At 37.3% G+C, this 23,235-nt stretch overlaps 1 protein-coding gene across 6 annotated transcripts in view; it reads left to right on the top strand.

Moving 5' to 3' along the window:
- The window catches only part of Itsn1 (intersectin 1), a 236,490-nt gene that overhangs the window by 120,980 nt on the left and 92,275 nt on the right, over positions 1 to 23,235 (top strand). For 5 of the 6 annotated variants that reach the window (XM_023705571.1, XM_004645331.2, XM_023705568.1 and 2 more), the window contains 5 exons: positions 2,125 to 2,387; positions 6,908 to 7,057; positions 7,179 to 7,319; positions 12,055 to 12,142; positions 12,366 to 12,505. In XM_023705571.1, the coding sequence (XP_023561339.1) occupies positions 2,125 to 2,387; positions 6,908 to 7,057; positions 7,179 to 7,319; positions 12,055 to 12,142; positions 12,366 to 12,505 (782 nt within the window). Of the gene's footprint in view, positions 1 to 2,124; positions 2,388 to 6,907; positions 7,058 to 7,178; positions 7,320 to 12,054; positions 12,143 to 12,365; positions 12,506 to 18,197; positions 19,529 to 23,235 lie in introns of those variants that run through there. The other variant, XM_023705570.1, reaches the window with a different exon arrangement.

The raw sequence follows: 23,235 nt of genomic DNA, 5'->3' as shown, positions 1-23,235 counted from the left end.
TTTTGGGGAACTTTTTTTTTTTTTTGGTCTTTTTGTTTTTATTTTTATTTTTTTGAAGTTTGTTTTGGTACCAGGAATTGAACTTGGGACCTTGCACTTGTCTGGCAGGCATTGTGCCGCTGAGCTATATCCCAGTCTTTTTTGTTGTTGTTGTTTATCTTTTTGAGACAGGGTCTCTCTATGCAGTTCAGGCTGGCCTTCAGCTCACTTTGTAGACCAGGTTGGTCTCAAACTTGCAGTGATCCTCCTTTTTCAGCCTTCTGAGGAAGTAAAATATTATACTTTGCACAGTTAAAACAGTGCAAATTTATCTCTCATAGTGTTAGAGTGCTGGGATTACAGGCATCTAGCCACCATGCCTAGCTTGTAATTACCTTTTTCAGAAGTTAATGGACACTAATTTAAGATTTTGAATAGGAAATGACGTTACCAGTCTTTGCTTGTTCATTCACATTATTAGGTGCTTGCTATATATGATAGGAGTTAGATTTATAGAGATTTTCAAGGTTTCTAAAATTGAAATGAAATTTGTATAATACAAAAATGAGCATTTAAAAATGTACAGTTTAATAACTTTTAGTCAACTTGGTCTGCCATGATAAAACATTATACTTTGCACAGTTCAAGCAGTGGAAATTTATCTTTCATAGTGCTAGAGGCTGCAAATCTAAGATGAAGTGTCAGGTAATTCAAATCCCAGGAAGGGCCCTCTTGGCTTCCTCATAGCAATTTGTTCTGTGTCCTCCAGTGACTTTTCTCTGATGCCTCCATAGAGAGATTTCTGTGTCTTCTTTTTTAAAGGTCACTGATCTGTTCACAATGACCCCATCCTCATGCTCTAATCTAAATCTGATTACTTCCTAAAGACATCTGTCCCTAAGTACTGTCAGCCTGGGGCAGTTCATATTTAAACATATGAACTTGGTGGTGAAGGAACACAAACTTTCAGCCCATCGCTAAAATCACTTTAGTACTCTTGACAGTCCTGTACCTCCCTGTAACCCCTGGCACCCACCAGTTTGCTTTCTGTTTCTTTTAATTTCCTGTTGTGTATATTTAACTTGAATTAATCATAATAGGTGACCTTTTGTGTCTTACCTTCTTTCACATGGTACAATGTTTTTGAGAGTCCTTCACATTTTAATATTCGTCATTATTTCTTTCCGTTCTGGTAGCTGGACTTTGAGTTTTAAGGTGACTGAGTGAAGAAGATGCTCCCTCCTCTAAAGTCACCAAGTGTGATAAAAAGGAACAAGAAAAGCAGTCCATACTTGCCAGTTGACCACAAGTCTCTGACTGCAGTTTGTGAGGGACATCTTTGAGAAGTTGAGAAGTCCTGACTAGAGTTGCAACACTGTAGAAGGGAACCCCACACCTACGGATCTCAAGGCAAAGGGAGAGGTGCTGGTTGTTGGTGTAGAGTTGGAACAGTGGGATTGGTACGAAGATAAGCTGGTGTGACCACTTCTGTAGACCAGGGCTGACCTAGCTCATGTGACACAGACACTAAGATAGACATGCACTGCTGAAAACATCAAGAGGCAAGGTAGATGGGATGTTTAGATATGACTAAAATAAAATGCATATAAACAAAAGGTTAGCAAGCATAGGAGAAAAAAACAAACAAGAGAACTGAAGTCCTAATTGGACTGTCATAGAAAAAAGCCAAATTCCGGATTAGAAAAAAGTATTTCCTGTGATCTATGTAATGATTAGGGTGCAGCTCATCGGTCAGCATGAAGTAGGAGTGCTTACCTACCTTTGCCTTGAGAAGTCACCTTGGGGGAATAGAGGCACAGTTCTGTGTTGGGGGAAGGGAGAGAGGGAAGAGAGTGTCACATGGCATGGAGACGGTGGTGGTCAGTTGTGCTGCAGGGGGCGGGGGGATAGGCTGGGAGGGTGAGGTCAGCGATGACCAGCTGTTCTGGAATGATGCCTTAGAAGCAGCACTGCCTACCAAGGTGGTGGGGAAGGGTAGGGGAGAGGTATGTTTGTGTGCTTAGGGGACAGGGAAAACTTCGGAGATTCTGAGTTTGCATTTGTACTATACATGAGTTTTTCCTGTGAAAGTAAATGCTGAAAATCATGATTTTTTTCATAGTTGGTGTGTTCCTTATTTTAAAGTGACATTTGAAGACAAGAAGCGGGAGAATTTTGAACGTGGCAATCTGGAACTGGAGAAACGGAGACAAGCACTCTTAGAGCAGCAGCGCAAAGAACAGGAGCGCCTGGCTCAGCTGGAGCGGGCGGAGCAAGAGAGAAAGGAACGCGAGCGCCAGGAGCAGGAGCGAAAGCGGCAGCTGGAGCTGGAGAAGCAGCTGGAAAAGCAGAGGGAGCTCGAAAGGCAGAGAGAGGAAGAGAGGAGAAAAGAGATAGAGAGACGGGAGGTGAGTGGCTGAGCAGCAGCCCCGGCGCTGCTGTGTGAGGGCTCTCTCAAACTCGCTGAAGCCATCTATTAAAGCAGAATGATCACCTAAGTTTGCAGACCAAAATTAGAGAAAAAGGAGGGATACAAGGAAAGCCAACATTTTGGCCCTAGCCTTCTAAGGTCAATTAAGACTCAGGACATATGAGAACTTGTACTGTAACGTCATGTACCTCGGTAGTGTCCCAAATTTTCTGATCAAGAAGATTATGGGGCCAAAGAGGAAAGTGATCGATGACGTAGAGTGTGCCTAAGGAGAGTCACATGGGGAGAAGATACTCTCTCAGGCTTTCACAGAGAGCACATTGGCCAAGCAATGGCCGTGACTCATCCACATGGCTGCACTGATAAAGGTTCTACAATCTGAGGTACAGGATCTCAGGACAAATCCTGAGGGCATTTCACTGACCTTCTCAGACCAAAAAGCTACAACTCTTGTTGCATAGGTCCTGCTTTACCTTGGTCTTAACCATCCAGCAGAAAAGTATGAAGACATAATTATAAGAAATAAAGCCATGCTGTTATGTTGAGCTGTGGGGGACTCAGGTCAATAATTTCTGACATTGCCAATTAAACAGAAGACCCAATGCTATTACGGGCTACTGGCCTCTTTTAGAATATTTTGCTGAGTTTACACACCTATAATATTCAATAACAGAACTTAGAAAAAATGGGGTATACAGATGAATGTCCATTTTGTATCTGTGTATTCAAAGTGGTTGGGATAGATATATAGTTACATTCTGTTAATGAATAGAATGATTTGTTCTAATGCTGTTTGTAAATAGGATCACAAGTCCGCATCTTGTACAGCAATTAACCACTAAGAAGAATATATGCAGTGTATTATTTGTTGAAAAATAAAAAAAAAATAAATTAATTAAAAAAAAAAAAAGCAGAATGATCTTTGGGGTTCCCCCCCCCGCCCAGTTTTGCAGTTTAGAAGCATTGGTGTATTTTCAACACCCCACAAGTGAAACCCCTTACCCATTCACCTGTTATTCTGTATTTTCTTCTTTCAGCCTCTGGTTAATTTACTTTCTTTGATCTGTAGGTTTACCTGTTCTGAACTTTTTTTATAATTAGAATCATCCTTTTGGGTCTGGCTTCCATTTAGTATGGTGTTTGTAAGGTTCATCCACAGTGTAGCATGAATCAGTACTTTATTCCTTTTTGTGGCTGTATAATATTCCATTATATGATTATATAGTATTTTACTTATCCATTTATAAGGTGATACATACTGTGTTGTTTCTATTTTTGGTGATTATAATGTTATTATAAGCATTCTCGCACCAGGTTTTTTTTTGTTGTTGTTGTTTTTCTGATGTATTTGGTATAGGGTCTCACTATGCAGCTGAGACTGGTAGTGATCCTCCTGTTTTCAGCCTTGCCAACACTAGGATTACAGGTGTGTGTCACCACACCCAGTCTTGTTGTCTGGCTCAGTGCGTCCAGAGGTGAGGCCTGTGCGGCATGTGGTGCCAGGGATTGAACCTGTGGTCCCTGCCCCTACCTAAGCACGTACTTAATCTGCTGAGCTATCTCGACAGCACCTTGTACCAGGTTTTCATGATAGTCTGTTTACAAACCACTGAGACTAGTTAAATGTCTTTTCAGATTATTTTTACTATACTTTTTTTTTTTTTTTTTTTTTCAGAACGGGATTGAACTCAGGCCCTTGTGCTTGCCAGGCAAGTGCTTATTCTACTGAGCTATCTCCCCGGCACCTCTTTGCTATACTTATGAACCTGAGTAAAAATATAAATGTTTGTATGCGGGACAAGCTGGAGGTGATCTTTTATTTTTTAAATTTTTTAATTTTTTTTGGTGGAATTGGGGATTGAACTCAGGCCCTTGCGCTTGCCAGGGAAGTACTTATTCCACTGAGCCATCTCCCCAGCCCTGTGGAGGTGATCTTTTAAAACCACCACTGTGGTCAGGTGTGGTGGTACATACTTGGGAGGCTGAGGCAGGAGGATCATTGGGAGTTCGAGAGCAGCCTGAGCTACAAAGTCAAGGCTAACCTGAATTGCACAGGGATACCCTGTCTCAAAAGGACTAAATAAATAAATTAATTAAAACAAAGCCACCACTGTGATAGTAACATACCAATTACATTGTTTCCAACTGCTTTCTTGCTTAGGTGGTCTGGAAGATCCTCTGTATTCTGTGATGACTTCATATATTTGATGTCAGAGCTGAATAGGGGTCAAGCCAGTCTACTCTTCATCTTTCTAGTTTCAGGGCATTGCTTCAGAAATAGTGCCATTCTTATTGAATGAAATATAAAGATTGGAAATCTTCCTCGATTAAAAAATAAGGATTTTTTTTTTTTTTTTTTTTTTCCTCCGAATGCCTTCCGGGCAGGTTTGGCTGGTTGGAGTGTTGTGGGGATCGAACTACAGCAGCCTGAGGCTGACAGCTTTGTGGAAGCAGCCACTTAAAGGACTGAGCTAGGGCCAGGCCCCCCGATTAAAAAATAATAATGCTTTTGCTTCATTTCTGGAAGCATGGAGCCACCAACTGCTTTTTGGTCAAGCAGAGACATATAGCTACCAACAAAATTTTATATTTATTTACTTGATGCTCAGAGTTGAACCCAGGGCCTCCTTCATGCTAAGCTGTGCGTTAGCTCTACCATTGAGCTAGCCCTGACCAAGATTTTAATGACCAAGACGGTGTTATAATACCACCTTCCTTTCCTCAGTGTTAAAAAAAACCCAAACATTGTATTTATTCAAGATGATTTAGTAGTTCACCATCCTGGGTCTCACCAGTTCATGATAGGTACTCCCGGTAGCCTGAGCTGTTTGCAGCGTGGCTGGGAACTTACTGAGTCAGAGGCAGCCACATGTAACAAATGCCAGGCCCTGTGACATGTGCTCTTCCCTGAAGTCATCAGAGGTAGTGCTGAACAGGACCTGGTGCTTCCAGAGGAATCACCACTGGTGGTGAAAAGGAAACCAATGAGAGGGAAGTAGAAGTCACAGACTTTTTTTTTTGGTGGTACCAGGGATTAAACTCAGACCTTGTGCTTGCCAGGCAAGCACTTACTCTACTGGGCTATCTCCCCAGCATCACAGACTTTTAAACATGAGGTATGGGACCAGGGAGATAGCTCTCTAGAATAAGCACCTTCCTGGCAAACATGAGGTATGGGCATAATACTCCCACTCTGAAAATCCAAAATGTTCCAAATTGGAAACTCTACTCAAAAAGTTCACATTTGCCACAGTGATGGTGCACACCTGTTATCCCAAAACTTACCTGGCTGGGGCAGGAAGATTACAGCGAATTTAAGAGCAGTCTAGAATACACAGTAAGACCTTACCTACAAAAACCAAAAACCAAATTTAGATTTACAGATTAGGGACTCTCAACCAGTAAAGTCTATGAAAATTTTTTCTTAGTACATAATGATTATATTCATGGTGGGAAATTCATATGTGTATATAATACCTGTCAGTTTCTTTTCCCCTCTATCCCCATCTTTTCTCCTTTTTGTTTTGTTTTATTTTGTTTTTTGTAGTTTCAGGTTCATTCAATTATTTTGTAAGTCTTTATCAAGTTTATTATTATAAATACAGATTAATGACAATCTGTATTAATTGTTAATAATTAATAATTATTAACAATTGTTAGCTGGGCTAACAGTCCAAAAAGCATGTAAGACAATTATACTAAATCAGGGTATGTGTTTAGATACATTAGCCATGCTGGATTACAATAACTATTTTTTGTCTCCTTTTTTTTTTTTTTTTTTTTTTTTGGTACTGGGATCAAACTCAGGACTTTGTGCTTGCCAGACAAGCACATATGCCGCTGAGCTATCTCCTCAGCCCTCTTTTTTTTTTTTTTTATTTTCTGTCTTTTTATCCTGCACTTTATATATTTGGTTTCTGGAAAACTGTAGTTTGAAATACTTCTGGTCCCAAGCACTCTAGATATGGAATATTCAGCTTGTGTAATATAATAATTTCTCTTGGAATGAGAGAAAACCAAGTTTTAAAAAAATTTGTTCTGGGGGTTTTATTTTATTTAGCATGCTTATATTCATAATTTTTTTTTTTTTTTTTTTTTGGCTGGCTCAAGATACCTTAAGGGTAGGTTTGGTAAGGCATGAGGATCTGGGGATTGAACCACAGACTCTGGAGCCTGACTGCTTTGCTTAAGCAGGCACTTAAACAACTGAGCTAATGGGCAGGCCCCCACATGTTGTATTCTTGAAGGCTCGACGAATGAAATTCCTATGTGAAATGATCCTATCAGTTCTCGTTTATGTAAATATAACAGTTCTAAATATTCCTCTTTCCCATAAAAGGAACACTGTATTTTTTATTGTTATGTGTTATTTCTTGTAATGTCTAACATCTCACTCTTGAAAGGAAAGAATTGGTAGAAGATTTTTTTGTTAAAATATATTGTACAGTGTGAGAATTGTTAAACTAATAAGTTGTCTTTTGTAAATTGTAAAAACAGGCTGCAAAACGAGAACTTGAAAGGCAGCGTCAACTTGAATGGGAACGGAATCGAAGGCAAGAACTTCTGAATCAGAGAAACAAAGAACAAGAAGACATAGTTGTCCTGAAAGCAAAGAAAAAGACTTTAGAATTTGAATTAGAAGCTCTAGTAAGTAAAGTTTCTTATACTTTGAATGTGTGTGTAATATATATATATATATATATACATATATTATATGTACATATAATTAAAAATGGTAGTAAATTCTTCTATCTTTCATTTGTTAAAGAATGACAAGAAGCATCAACTAGAAGGGAAACTGCAAGATATCAGGTGTCGATTGGCCACTCAAAGGCAAGAAATTGAGAGTACGAACAAGTCTAGAGAGTTGAGAATTGCTGAAATCACTCACTTGCAGCAACAGTTACAGGTGAGAGACCAATGTCCTATAAAAGATTTTTTATTATTATTTTTTATGTATTTGGTACAGGGTCTACAGGGTCTCATTGCATAGATCAGACTCAGTGATTCTCCTGTTTTTCAGCCTCCCAAGTGCTGGGATTGCAGGCATGCACCACCATGCCCAGTCTCAGTCGCTGTCTCAGTGCATCCTGTGAGTGGGGTCAGCATGGCATGGCATGGCAGGGATTGAACCCCAGCCGCTGCCCCCCTTTTTTTTCCCCTGCTGTACCAGGACCTTGCACTTGCTAGGCAAGCGCTTACTCTATTGAGCTATCTCCCTGGCCCTCTATAAAAAAATTAAGCCTTATAAACTTTTCAGCAATTCATTTCTTCACTTATTCATTCAACAAATACCTACCATGTACTAGTGCTGGGAAGCAGTGATGCAGTACAGTGGTAGAGACCTTGCCTTGGATACAGGCTGCGAAGTAAGCAAACCACAGCTTTGCTGGGCATGGCCACGTGTCACACACAGCACCAGGGCCACAGCAGTGAACACAGGCAGGGGGCCGACCAGGAGAGCTTAGTGTACCTTGGCCTCTGGTTGGGAGAAGGACAGGTGGTGGCAGAAGATAATGTTATACATTTATTAGAGGATGGAAAGTGCCATGCAGAGTGAACAGAGAAAGGGGGAGAGCCTTAGGAATAGGAATGGCTGTGATTCTGTTCAAGGCAGTTGGGACAGACACTCGTGAGGATGATACTTGAGTAGACATACTTGCAGTGAGGGGCCTAGCCATGTAGGGCATGTGGTTACCTGGCAGAACAAGGTCCAGGCAGGTAATAGCAGTGCCTGTGTCCTCTGGATTCCAGGTAGAGACCAGGTCACAAAGGGCCTGTAGATCACTGATGGACCTTTGCCTTTACTGTGATAATTATGTCACTATAAATGAAATTAAGAACTTGAGGGAGTATGTGAGAGATTTATGGATAAGTAATAGTTGGAGACAGGATGAAGTGCTGGTACAGTTCTGTTCTTCATTTGATTGTCCAAAGCTGTTGTGATACCTGATTTGTTGTCAATTATTAAACTGCCAGGGCATCAAATTGGGATAGATGTTATCTGCAGATCATCATATTTGAACTTTGTGACTTTTCTGTGTCAAGCTTCTTTCTCTCAGCCTATTTTTTAGATTTATATTACTGTGTAAGTTCCTTTTTGTCTCTGTTCCTATATTGGCCTATTCTCTTTTTTTTTTTTTTGATATGGAGGATCAAGCTCAGGACTGTATACTTGCCAAGCAGGCATTTATGCAGCTGAGGTATCCCCCTGGCCCTGGCCTAATCACTTTTTGATTAATATTCTATTTCTTCCCTGCTTGGGAATTTTATTAATAAAACTACAAACATTTATGTACAGGTCATTCTTGGTAAAAAATATTTTATTTCTTTTAGGTAGATTGTTTTAGAGTGGAATGTATATTGTTCCAATTTTAGTATATACGCTGCTGAAGCAGGCACTGGAATGCCATGCCATAAGCGTGTGTTTAATCCAAAAGTGGTACAAACTGTTACAAATCATTTGAATATATTTGTAAAGTCTGTTTCAGATTCTTCTGTTCTTTTAGTCTGTGACTGTCTTTTTATCAGCCCATCATACTTAATAACTATAGATTTCAAATAATCTTTGAGGTCAAGTTGTGTGAATTCTTGGTTATTCTTTTTCAAGTCTGATATTTACCTATTCTATGTCATTTCCATGTAAGTTTTATAATCTATTGATTTTTTTTCAAAAATATTTAGAATTTTGTTGAAATTTCATTTGAATTTCTAGATCAGGTTGGGAAGATTTGGCATCTTAATATTGAGTCTTGCAGCATATCTGTTGGCTCATTTAGGTCATTACAAATTTATTTGTTTGTTTATATATTTATTGTAGTGCTGAAGATCAAACCCACAGTCTTGAACATGCTAGGCAAGGATTCTGTTTATATTGATCTTGTATCTGTCATTATTTAACTAATTTCTTAGTTCTAATAAAAGAGCTTTCTATAGCTTCTTTAATGTTGTCTATGTATATAACATGTGACATCTTTATTTTTTTATTTCTTAAATTTGTGTGCTTTTGACATGTGTATGTGTGTGTCTCACTGCACTAATTAGGTTGAGTGGAAGCGGTTCTAAATCTTAGAAGCTCATTTACCATTACTTATGCTGACTTGATCTATTTTTCTTTTCTTTTTTTTTTGTAGATTCTCTATATCAGATTTAGAGGATTCCTTTATAAAAAATATTTCACTAGATTCAGTTTATCATTTTCATTTGAATTCATGAAAGACATTGGTTTGTAATTTTCTTATAATACCCTTTTCTAATTTTGGTATCAAGGTAATGCTGGTCTTAAAAATAAGCTGGAGAATATTCCTTCTCTATTTTGAAAATATTTGTGTTGGAATAATATTTCTTTAAAATTTTGGTGACATTTATCAGTGAAGTCTTTCAGGCTTGGATTTTTTTATGATGTGATTTTTACCTGTGTAATAAATTCAGTAGACACAGAACTATTGAGAATTTTGTTTCTTCTTGGGTCTGTTTTGATAATTTGTTTGTATGAAGTTATTCTTTTATTCTTTGTTGTCTGTTGTATCTGTACTGTTCAACTTTCATTTCTGATATTGGTAATTTATAGTACTTTTCTTCCTGCCACCTGCTGTCCCTTCTCTTCTTTTCCTGTTATCCACTGCTTCTTTTCCTGATCAGTCTAGCAGGAAATTTATTGTTTCTATTCATTTCTTTTTATTTATTTTTTGTTTACTTATTGTTTTGTTTTTCTTTTTTTTCGTGGTCTTACTACTCAGTTCAGACTCATAGTGATCCTCCTGGTTTCAGCCTCCTCAGCAGCTGGGATTATAGGCATGCGCCACAACACCCAGACTCTATCACTGGCTCAGCACGCCCCAGGGGCAGAGCTGGCACGGCATGTAGTACTGGGGATCAAACCCCAGTCCCTGAGCTTGCCTAAGCAGGCACTTAGTATACTGGGCTATCTCTCTGGCCCTTGATTTCTTTTTAATAATAAGCCTTTTGGCTTTCTTCATTCATTCATTTGTATGTCTGTTTTCTGTTTCAACTACTTAAGCTTTTTTCTTTATTGTTTCCTTCTATTTACTTTTTTGGGATTTTTCTTTTTTCTAGTTTGTTAATCAGGAAGCTTAAAAAATTTGAACATTTTCTTTATGATATAAGTTTTAAGTTAGAAATTTCCTTCTTAGCACTGCTATATGCATATCACACAGATTTTTCATTTTCCTTTTTTACAGAACTGGAGATGGAACTCAGGGCTTTCTACTGAGTACAGTGGTCCCTCACTTATCACGGAGATTACAGGGATGTTATATTTATTTTAGTATTTACATATATTTTAAGGCTTTACAAACCCTTCCCACACTCTTAAAAACCTTTCCTACATTTTTGCAAACACTTCTAATGTTCTTAACCATTTTCTAAACTTGTAAATCTGTGTAATTTTAACAACATATATATATATATACTGTACAGTACTACAAAAGGTGATTATTCCTAGAAGAGGCTTCTAAATCCTCTGTGTTGTGCTAGCCTCTGCCACTCAGGCCGAGAGTACACAAAGATTCATTCCATACAAAGCCAGTCTCTTATCTAAAGGTGGGTGTTCCAAGAGACTGATTATGAGCCTCTGATGGTTGCTTTGAAATAAGGTGTGTTTATTTTTTCAAACCAAAAGTCAGCATGTGGAGATCTTTTAGGTTTTATTGCTTTTTGTTTGCTCGCTTGCTTCCTTTTTTTGCAGCCTGAAAGTTGAACCAAGGTTCTTAGGATGCTAGGCAAGCACTGTCTGTGCTCCTGGCCTACATCCTTAGTCCTTTAGAGATCTTTTTTTTTTTTTTTTTAAATTTTTTTTTTAGTATGTATGTTACTCCTTTTATTTATTTTTTAAAACATCTTTATATTTTTTAATTTTTTTATCAGAGTAAAAAAATTAAACATTCCTTATTTTATCCTAGAAAGGCTGTCATTTTACTGAGATATGAAAAAATTATATAGCATAATTTCAGTGAACTTATTGTGCTTGACAAGTTACCCATGAAAACTCCAAATAGACTTGTATAGGGTATGGCTGTAGCTTTTCTCTTGTGCCAGTAAAAAGATGGTTAGTTCAAGACTTTCGGGTATCTGTTTAAAATTCCATCCTGTGTTGTGGAGAAGCATGTATGGCAACTAAGACTCTAGTTAGGACAAATCACTTTTTTGTTTCTCTTTGTACTGTTAAGTATGTGGTAAACCTAAATTCAGCCCTGTTAATTACTAAACCTCAGATTAAAATAATAGAATATTTCCTGCTGAGTTATTTTCTAAGCAGTTGGATCACTCTGTACTTGATCCCCATGCAGTTGAGAAATTGTTGCTTCAGGTTTTTTCTTTGTAGTATTATTTACTGAAAATGCATTTTTAAAATCCTTATAAACATCCAGAAAGTCAACCAAAATGTAAGCAATATCAAGGGAGCTTTAACTGTCTTTATTTTGGTGAAAAGCATTTGGCAAAAAGTTAATTCCTGACAAGATAGCAAAAGCCACCCTGACTAGTGATTAAATGTGTTCACCACGAAGGATTTAGGATGAGAGTAGTGCCTAAGAGGGACAAGAGAATTGACTTAAGTACCATCTGATGTTGAAGTATACAGTATCCTGTAATTTCATATCATTTATTTCCTCCCTTTATTCTAGGAATCTCAGCAAATGCTTGGAAGACTTATTCCAGAAAAACAGATACTCAATGACCAATTAAAACAAGTTCAGCAGAATAGTTTGCACAGTAAGTTTTGTTTTTTAAGTTGAACTTTTCCCCATCTTTTCTTTGGTTTGTTTTGGGGATGAAATCCAGGGCTTTACACATACTATATACACCTTGTACCTCCAGCTCCTGCTTTATTCTTTTTTAACACAAGAACTTCCTTAAGTGATATAAAAATGTTAACATTTTCTTACTGCCAGTTGAAGTTTTTTCTAACTTGCAATTTTTTTTTTTAAAAAAATAGGAGATTCACTTCTTACACTCAAAAGAGCCTTAGAAGCAAAAGAGCTCGCTCGGCAGCAGCTACGAGACCAGCTGGATGAGGTGGAAAAAGAAACTAGGTCAAAACTGCAGGAGATTGATATTTTCAATAACCAGCTGAAGGTAACTGTTCTTTATGTACCTACATGTATGTCCTACCCTTTAATTTTTCTGACTGTCCAGATGATTAGTTGATATTGAATCCCAGGCAGAAAAATTTGTTGCACTGGTTTATCAGCCTTCATGAGAGCCTTCCTATGTCTGAATGAGCAGCGCACCATCTAAATTGCAGTTTCCTTCTTTACAGTACAAAATTGAATCTGATGCCTGTAAATTAGGCCTGAATGGGTGGACCCAGCATGACATCTTTCTTTTAACCCCAGTCGTATCTTTATTGAATTATATTTTTATTCGTTTCCATCCATTTGCTTATTTATCACCAGATCAAGTTGAATTCCAAAAGCAAGGCCACAAAAGCTTCTTTTTTCTTGGTTCTTTGAAGACTACTTAAAGGAATTTTCTCCTTTAAAAGTGAGAATTTTTCTGCCACTTCTGCCCTTCAAAATTGTGCTTCAATGTAGATCCTTAGCTTTGTGACTTTGCAGTTTTTCATTTTATTGTTCACTGGAGTGGTCAGTCGCTTTTGTCTCTGTGGTAGCAGTGGTGTGTGGCTTTGTTGCATCTGCCTACTAGAAAAATATCAGAGCTCTGGGGAAACTTAAAATAGTGATCACAGCATCTTTCAAATTTGTTTTGATTTGAACTTTACAACTTCATCGTTTTAAGAATGTTATAATAAAGCAAGAATAGTTCATTTCTTAAAATGATTGCTTTAGATATAAGTAGATATTAGACTTATTAATCAATTGTGTTCTCAGAAATTGGATGTTATACTTTTTCCCTTCCAAATAGTTTTTTTCTTTTCTCCTTTTTTTCTTTTTTGAAGTACTGAGGATTGAACTCCCAGGTGCTATACCATTGAGCTGCATCTCCAGCCCATTTTTATTTTTTGTTTTGAGACAAGGGCTTGCTGTGTTTCCAAAGCCGACCTCTTAACTTGCTGTCTTCCTGTCTCAGCTTCTCAGGGAGCTGGAATTACAGGCATGTGTCATCATGCCCAATATTGTTTTGCTTTGTAGCTTTAAGTCGTTATGGCCAATTTGGCTTTTGATATCAGGAAGAAGTAAACCTCCTCTATTTTATATTACTAAACAAGCAAAAGTTTAGAAATTAGAAAGCAAGCAGGCATGGTGGTGCACACTTGTAATCCCAGCACTAAGGAGGCAAAGACGGGATGATTTTTGCAAGATTAAGGCCAGCCTGTGCTGTATAGTGAGACTCTGACTCCAAAGAAAAAATTAGAAAGCATATTTGAGGTTTTTAGTTGACCTCTGGATTGAGAGTAGGCCAGATTGTCTAGACATCTGAGTAGGAGGTGTTTGTACTGTTCTTTCAGAGTACTAGGAATGGAACTTTTCTCAGAGTACAATTCCAGCAGAGTGCTCTTACGGGAAATATTGCTTAGCCAGCCTAGAGTCTCTTTCACTTTGCGTCCATGTTCACACTGTGTGTTTACACACTCTGTTCTGTATTTGCACATATGTGATTGTGTGTGGTATAGGTATTAGAAGTACAGCTGTAAATTCATCTTTACCATAAAACATGCTCACAGTAGCTATCTTTTTAATTTATCACTGTTTTAAGCAAAAAGAATAAAATGTTGTCACAGTTTCCCAGGACCTTTTTAGTAGTCTCTTGGAACATAAACTGCTAAGTATTTGGCTGTCTTTGGGATCCTGGTAGTAGTACCAATTTTTGCCTTATGTTGTTTTTGGTTTTCATACAATTTGACTCACAAAACAAGGTTTAGATATTAGAAAATTGTGCTCTAATGGAAGACTTTTGATTAATGCCAAGAACTTTTATGGATTAATTAACCCTGGCAATTATATTGCTATTCTGTTGCTAATAACACCTTTAAAATGTGATAAGAGTCAGTGTTATGACCAGTTAGCATCTGATGATTGCTGCCCTCTGTGTAAGACTGCTTCTTAGGCAGAGGCTCACTTGAGCTCTCATAGATCACTTATCCCTTCTAATCCATGTACTTTTTAAGAATAAGAACTCTTGTTTCTATCTTTTTAATTTTAATTTGGTTTACCATTATTAGCCTAATATGGCGGAGAAAAATCATGAGGCAATACTGTCTCTTTTGTTTTTCTGTTTAATTCTGATTCAGAAGATCTAGGGAATATGTTATGTTGTCTTATGCTTATTATTTCTAGAATTCTTCTGAAACTAAAACAAACAGTTAAATTGGAGAATCAAAAGATTTGTAATTTGAGACAGCTTAGATGCTAAGTTAGCACTTAGCTTCTTGAGTTTCCTGCACACTTGTATTGTGGACACACTGAAAAGTGAACTGGTTTTTGTTGGTTGGTTTGCTTGACTGATAGAAATTAGGACTTAGCAGTTGTATTTCATGTTGATGAAGGTGGCTTATATGGAGAAAGCAAGTGCAGTTCACTGATTATAAGCTAGTATAACATTTTAAAACCAATTACTTGACAAGGATACTAAACCTATGTTCCATGCTTTGCCTCCAAATGAGGATTATATTTAGCAAAAATCACTTCTCCATTTTTCAAACAGAACAAAATAAAACTACTTGTAGATCATTCACTTACTTTCAGACACATTCAGTCCAGTTAAATGGAAAGAGCAGACAGAATATAATCATACCTTGATTAGGCCCAGTTGGGAAATCTAGGATACCAACTAGAAAGTGTGTTTAGTTTCTTAAGAAAGCAGATAAAGACTAAATATATTTTACCTTTCTTTTATTTTTATTTTTTATTTATTTTTATTTTTTACCTTTCTTTTTTAATTAAAAAAAGATTTCCTTTTTGAGGCCAGGTCTTGCTATGTAGTTCAGACTAGACTGACCTTGACCTTACAATGTAGCATAGGCTGACCTCAAACTCAAAGCAGTCTTTCTGCGTCAGCCTCCTGAGTGCTGAGATTTGTAGATATGTATCAGCATGCCTGCTTCCTTTTTTAATTTTTCTTTCTTTCTTTTTCTCTGTAATTAGGACAGGGTCTATGGGTTCTACAGGGTCTCACTATGTAGATTGAACTTGTAGTGATTCTCCTGTTTTCGGGTGCTATCTTATAGGTGCTATAATTTCTCTTCCTCTCCCAATTCCCATTTTTATGTACTGATTTAGAAAGTTGTAAAGTTGATTCACTAATGCTAAGATTCCTGTTTCCTTTCCCAAGTCAGTCTTGATCCCACACCTTACATTAGAAAGACACATCTTGGTGCTGAGATTCAAACCCAAGGCTTTGTGCAACCTAACCGAGTATTCTACCACCAAACTAAATTTTTAACCCCCATCTGGGGATCTCTTTTGCAAAATACACAAATACCATTATTTATAAGGTAAATGCTTATTTAAATGCATAGAAAATAATCTTCTCTAAGAAGAAAAGGTCCCTGATTTCTAGAATCTTGAAGAAAGGTAAAGGTCCAAGATTTCCAGTCACAGACTGTGGAATAACTAACAACAACAAAGCATAATTTTAATTATGCTTTACATTTTCAGTGTTGCTTTCTATATGAAACAAAGACTTCTTAGCCTGACTAGAATAGTAATTTTTTCTTTTAAAGGAAAGACTTGTGTACTTCCTACATTAGTTATCAGATCTTGGGTAGAGCAGGTAGAAGTATAATTCTATGAAGAAAACAAGAGAAACCCTCAGGAGAATATTTAATCACAACTAAACATTCTGAAAGAAGCAAAGAAATCAGATTATGTTTCTTTAAAAAAGGAAATGGCAGCAAGACCCTGTCTCAAGAAATAAAAATAAAGGGCTGGCCTAATAGCTCAGTGGACTAAAGCACCTGCTTAAGCAGAGCGTGGTGGCAGGAGTTCGATCCCTGCCGGCGTGCCCTGCTGGCCCCACCCTCAGGGCATGCTCAGACTGGGTGTGATGGTGTGCACCTGTAATCCCCACACTTGGGAGACTGTAAACAGGGAATCACTAGGAGTTCGATCTAGTAGTGAGACCCTGAACACACTGTAGACCCTTCCCCAATAAAATAAAATAAAAACAAAAATCAACAGACAACAAACATTTTATGTTAAGAAATCAGTCATCTTCTCAAATTCATGTTTCAGGAACATTAATTTAAAATTGCACACTGGATGCAGTGGTCCATACTTGTAATCCCTCACTTGGGAGGCTGAGGCAGGAGGATTGCTTCAAGTTCGAGACCAGCTTGGGCTGCAAAGTGAGCTCAAGGCCAGGCTGAACTGCGTAGTAAGACTGTTGTCTTAAAAAGACAAAAAAAGAAAGAAAAGAAAAGAGGAAAAAGTTTACTGCTTATCTATAACTTTATAGTTCAGTTTAGAGGAAAATCAAAACCCTCAGCATTTTTTTGGAGAATCTGTGTTTAAAGGAATGTAGAGATGTGATTATTTTTCTTATTGTGCTTACCCGAAGGTAAAAAATGTGTGGTTCTAACAAGTGTCAACTATTCCTGATGAGGACTTTTTGGATAGTAGCACTTTACTTCACTTTGCCTTGACTATATTAGTAGTTACTGGGCCAGTTTTTGTTGGCACTGGCATCCTAATGCTCCATTGGTAAATGTCTTAGCTGTGATAGGAGCAGTGGCACCAGGTGTAGCTTATCATTTGCCAGCTTTCTTCGTGTGCCACATAAAGACTCTTAACAAGCTGGTGTTATGGTGCACACCTGTATTACCAGAACTCTGGGAGTCCAAAGTACGAGGATTGGAAGTGTGAGCCCAGCCTAGGCAGCTTAGCGTCTTCACTAGATCCTGTCTCAAAATTTCAAAGAGAGCTAATGATGTAACTCAGTGCAAAGGCTCTGGTTCAATCCCCAGTATAAGGGAAATAAAAAGAATCAACACCCAAGGAGGTTAGGTTTTGTGTTTCATGTTGAAAAGTTGAGTCTTTGTTGGTTCCTGTCTAGTCGCTGTGTACTGGACAAGTCCTAATGTGAATGGCCGTTTACATTTGAGCATTTCTTTCTTCCAGTCAGTGGCAATGGAGGAGGCAGTGTGGCAGTGCCTGGCAGTTCTCCTGGGCTGCGTCATCCACTTAGACTTCTTTCTAAAGGTCTCCATGCCCTACTCAGTCAATGCACATCTTTCTCAGACTAAGAATGATGAACCACCTCCAGCTCTGTGCTTCAGTTTCCCCTATACAGATGAGTGCTCAGTGTCTAAGCTAGCATTTACCATGAAGTATGCTAAGCCTTCTTTGTAAAAGTTTATAATGATCCATAATTATTAATCATGGAGTATGACTGAATTGTCCTCTTGACAAGTTGTATGTGTGATGGTGTGAGCTCTGAATTACAAGCTGGAGAAGATACTGTTTGCTGAAATCTTATCTGTATAACAGGCATTTTAGGTCATTTGAATCTGCCACTGAACAGATTTGAAAGAGCACTCCACTATTATCCATGTTTATATATTCTCCCATTATATGAGCAACAATATTATGATCAGTGTATGATACCAAAGGTGGGACCCTATTTTATTTCTTAGTACAATAGAGTTTTTAGTACTAATTCAGAAATCAGAATCATATTCCTTAATATGCTTGGCAAATCCATATTCTTAAATTCGACACAGAGGCTGTTAAAAATATAAGTTGTCTATAATGATACCTTTTATAAAAGTTACTCTTGAGAACTGAATTGAACTGAATAAAAATGAAAGTGCCACTTACGGTAAATAAGGTTGTTGGCTTAACTAAGGCTTTTATGCTCTTGGTTTCAGACACTTGCTTTCATGGCAGGCTCACTCTTTATGGAGGCAGTGAAAGGCAAAATGTTTAGCAACAAGGGGAGAAAAGAAAAGAGCTGGAGAAAGAACTGCAGAACAGAATGAGAAATCAGGAAAAAAGTGCATGCAAAGGGAAACAGTGATGGAAAGAAAAAGATCCAGAAAGAGGCGATGGAGAGACAGCAAGAGAAGTCAGAGTGAATTCCAATAACAACATTGCTCTCATAATCAGTAGAATAATATTTGACTGTTTCATGGCTTATTATCTTATTTTGTTTAAGATAAAATTACCTGCATGATCCTTTGGAAAAACCTGCAGAGAAGTAATAAAATCCTCTACTCCTTACTTGTAATTGTGGAAACTTTATAGATTCCTTAAATATAAACAAACAGCTACACTATCTCCTCAGAGGTAAAGTCATTAATGAATGCTATATATGTGATTCTAGACCAGGCAGTAGTCTGGTTGTTTGGTTAGTTGGTTGAGTTTTTGGTTAAAATATGGGCTCACTTTCAGCTTGCTGTGTAGTCCAGGCTTGCCTCCAGCTCGCCATCCTCCTCCCTCAGACTCCCATCTCTTTATTAAATTCTCATGTGTACCTAAGCACTTTACAACTTTATCCCTGAATAGCATATACAGTATTTGAAATAATACGATGTTGCTTTTGTGGCTATAACATGGAGACCTTTTGGAGATAATTCAGATTTCCAAAACAAACCAGTGTTTTCTCTTACTGGGAATATCAGAGTACTGCCCACAGCCTCCTAGGAGGAGGCTCTGCATGTCCTCGTCCTGCTGGAGAGAATACATTTGTTCCCTTTTCTTGCCCCTTTACACACACCTGCCCCAGTTTCCTACAGGCATTCTGCTACTTTGACTGCAAATTTGAACCATGGGAAATGGCTATCTGATGAAATATTGTGGTCAGATTTAGAAATAATATTTAAGCATTTTTTATTGTTTTTTTTTTTTTTTTTTTTTTGAGCCAAGGTTTCACAGTGTACTCCAGGATAGCATTATACTTGCAGCCATCCTCAACCTCATGCCTCAGCCTCCTGAGTGCTGAGATTCTAGACATGTGCCACCACACCCAGCTCAAAACAAGTTTTTAAGCTTTTCAGAATTTAATACATCTCCCACCTTCAATGAATCACAAATAAATAGTCTTTCACATTTTCTGATAAGTAGAATGTTTGTTTGCCTTGACAAGTATAGTTTCTGTGTTCTAAAATAGCTATTTTTTATTTTTAAATATAGGTACAATTTTGTTTTCATTGGATTTGTCAGTTGGCATTCTGTAATAGTTTAATTTTTTGACCACTTAGGGAAAATAAACGTTTTTGGTTTTTGGAGAGATTTTGTTTTGTTTTGTTTTGTTTTTTGAGAAAAAGTCTTACTAAGTATGTAGTTCAGGCTGGCCTTCAACTCATGTAGCCTAGGCTGGCCTTGAGCTCACCACAGTTCTCTTGCTGTAGCCTCCTAAGTGCTTGGATTATAGGCATGTGCCACTGCACCCAGCAAGTTAGTATATTTTAAAATTGCCCTTTAAGAAAGCCTGATATTTCATAGTACCTATTATTCTTAGGTGAGAAATAGTGATTATTTACATAAAAGCACTTCTACTTTTGACTTGCTGTAGATGTTATAGATAACCCATGGGATTTCTAATGCTAGTTTGTAAATCCAATTTCCTATGAGGCCATTCAATTTTAATAAAACTTGTTTTAATTTATAATATTGAGTTCATAACATTCAAATAATCCAAGTATGTTTGGTTTGATTCATTTCTGAAAGTCTGTGGCAGAAATCAAAATAGTTTTTTCAAAAAGTTGTATGTCCAAATTAGCAAATAAATTTCCATTAACTCCTAGTCTCTTTTTGTAGGTCTCTATTGCTAGCTAATTATTTTTTCCTCTCATAGGCATTTACATAAAATAACATTTGTGAAAGGAAATCCTGTACATATTCTGGTGGATGCTTTATATTTCACATAACGTCACCTCACATAATACATCTGTTTTTTGAGTGTCTCTACAGCAAAATGAAGGTGAACTTGTCATAGTAATTAAGTGCCCTCTTGGCATAGCAGTACAACCATCTGCCCTGAACTTGAAAGTGAGCTATATTTCTCAGAAGAAAAATACTTGGATCTTCTTGGGTATTCAGTTTGTCAAACATACTGCTTTTGAAATTCTTTGGCTGTGTGCATAGGATGTCCCAAGATGTTTCATGGTTCCAATATTTTAGTTCTCTAAGAGAAATAAATAATTTTTTTCCATTTTTGGTCTGGGGAAGAAAATGAAAAGCAAACTGATTTTCATTTTTGCTTGACTAATGCAGGCTGAATTTTTATTTGCATGGTTTAAATTGTGGTTATAGTTTGTCCAGCGATCCTTTGTGAATTTAATAAAAGTTCTGAGCTTCTTTACCAGAGAGACTGCCTACTTCTGTGCCATTTTAGAGCTTTCATAGGGCCAAAGCTTTTTCATAGGTTCTGGTTTGGAAATGCAACTCTATAGCCTGGAGGACTAAAGCGCCCTGCTTAGGCAAGCTTAGCTGCTTGATCCCTGGCACCACATGCTGTGTCAGCCCCAACCACAGGGTGGACTGAGCAGGCCACATAATCCAGGTGTAGTGGCAAACCCAGTAATCCCAGTGCTGGGAAGTCTGAAAACAGGAGGACCACTATGAGTCCGAGCTGTGTAGTAAGACCCTATAATGACCAAATACATTGAAAGAAAGAAAGAGGCAGACAGACAGACAGAAATTCAACTCTGTATTCTAAGAACTGTTTATGTGATTAGTGATAGAAACATTATTTTAAGATGGGCACAATTAGCACAGGCCTGTAGTCCTAGGTACTTAGGAGACAGGAGATCCCTTGAGCCTACGGTTCAGGGCCAGCCTGGGCAACATAGTGAAATTCTGAAAATTTTTTAGAAACATAATTCATATATACTATTTTATAAATTTTTCCAAAGTAAGTATTTGTAATGTTTAGCTGAGTCCCCCACCTACTTTTTTTTTCAACACTGGGAACACAGAGTCATTCTACCAAAGAGTTCCATTGCCAGATCTTTATTTATTTTTTTAAGACAAGCTTGACATCTTCCTGCCTTAGCTTCTTGAATAACTGGGTTATATCTTGACGCTTCTTAAGTGCTTATTTAATATTTAAGAGGTAATCATACTTTATTAGAAGATAATGGTGAATTAAATTATTACCTATTATACCCTACTGTAAAACATTCCCTTGAATAGAATTCACTGAGGAAAAATATTGAAGTTGTACACTCAGTACCATATTACTATAAAACTATCCAGCTGTATTTATGTGATCATAGTGATTTAAGAAAGAAATGTTTTTAGATAGAGTCCCAAATGACAAAATTGACTTTAGATTTCTAGTGGTTTTTTATACTCTTTTCTCTCTCTTTCTCGCCTTTGCTGTAATAGAGAAATACCTGTGACAAAGTACATGTGTGTTTAATCGGCTTTTCAGGTTCACTTTACCTAGTGGCCCACTGGGAAATGTTGATAAGATTTAGTGTGGTAAAAAATTTTGTATCAACTATTTCTCCTAATAGTTTACCACTTTACTAGTTTCTTATAATTTAATAACACCAGATTTATTTGTCACCTTGAAATTTTCTCCCCTGACAAAAACTGAAAGGATGCTTTGAGTAACTGTAATTGGTCCTGAGCCCCTGTAACAGTATTGAAATGGAATAAGAGAATAGTGGAACCATCTGCCACCCCAGTGTGAAAGGACACATATTCCACATGGGCTTTGTTATGGCCAACGTAGGAAAGCCATTCACTAGCTTTTAGTATGCATTTCAGCGTTTCCAAATTGCCTTCTCAGAAGTTCGCCATTTTTAAAAATATTCTCATCTTAGAATTGTAAGTGTTCTGCTTCTATTGCTTCATGCCATCTTACACTCACAAGTCTAAGGAAAACGAAGCCCCAGGATGCCTGCCAGGCTTGCTAAGGTCACCTCGAGTCCTTTAAAATTTTGTGTCTCAGCAGTGTTTGACTTGAATGAAGGAAATGATAGAAAATCTTTGCAGTCTTCAAATCTGGATCCAAAGCTGCCAAAGCCTTCTGTTACCTCCTCTGACATCTGTTATTTTATGGCTCCTGCAAGCTCTAGTTCTTTGGAGGTACTTGAAGCTGTAACTTACTCAGATAATTCCAAAAATAGATTCAGTCTATCCCATCTTGCTGATATTCTCAAAAAGAAATTTGTTTTTTAATGTATCTCCCTTCATGTATTTGGTACATTTAAAAATTGTTTAAAAAAATAAAAATTTTTGAAATTGTCTGATTGACATGATTTTTTCATATAGATTCTTTAAATTTGTTTCTTGTTTTCATCTAATAGTGCTTCCTAACAAGTTACTATCTTTATTTTCATCTGTCTTGACTATATCTACTAATTAGTGATCTACAAGTTGGGGCTAATAGTGTGTACTTGTAATCCCAGCACTCCAGAAGGCTGAGGCCAGAGATTGCAGGTTGAAGCCCAGCCTGAGGAACTTAATGAAACCATGTCTTAAAATAAAAGAGAGTTAGAGTTGTGACTCAATGCAAAGGACCTGAATTCGATTCCCATCTTCAGGAAAGAAGGAAATACACTGTGTAATTGTTTGGAAAAATGAAACATCTTCAGCACATGGTCTGTACATTGATACATCCTGGCCAGTGTCCATTCTGGTTGTGTAGTACCTGTTATTAACTTTTTAAATATCTCTCTAGTATAAATATATTTCTAGATGAAATAAAAATGAATTTTTTCAAAATATATAATCATGTTCTTGAATATCTTTATTTTTCCCTTGTCAGTTTTTACTCCTTTGTATGTAATTTTAGCTCATTGTTATTTTGTTTATACCTTCTTGGTTTATTCCTGCAGTAAGAATAAAACCCTCTTTAAAAAAAAAAAAAAGACACTGAAACAAAGAAGATTTTTTTTTTTTTTTTAAAGAATACATTTTCGGGACTGGTGAGATGGCTCAGTGGTCTAAAGC

The sequence above is a fragment of the Octodon degus genome, unplaced genomic scaffold (assembly GCF_000260255.1).
Source record: "Octodon degus isolate 3935 unplaced genomic scaffold, OctDeg1.0 scaffold00225, whole genome shotgun sequence".
NCBI lineage: Eukaryota > Metazoa > Chordata > Mammalia > Rodentia > Octodontidae > Octodon > Octodon degus.
This window is presented reverse-complemented; position numbering and strand designations above follow the sequence as displayed.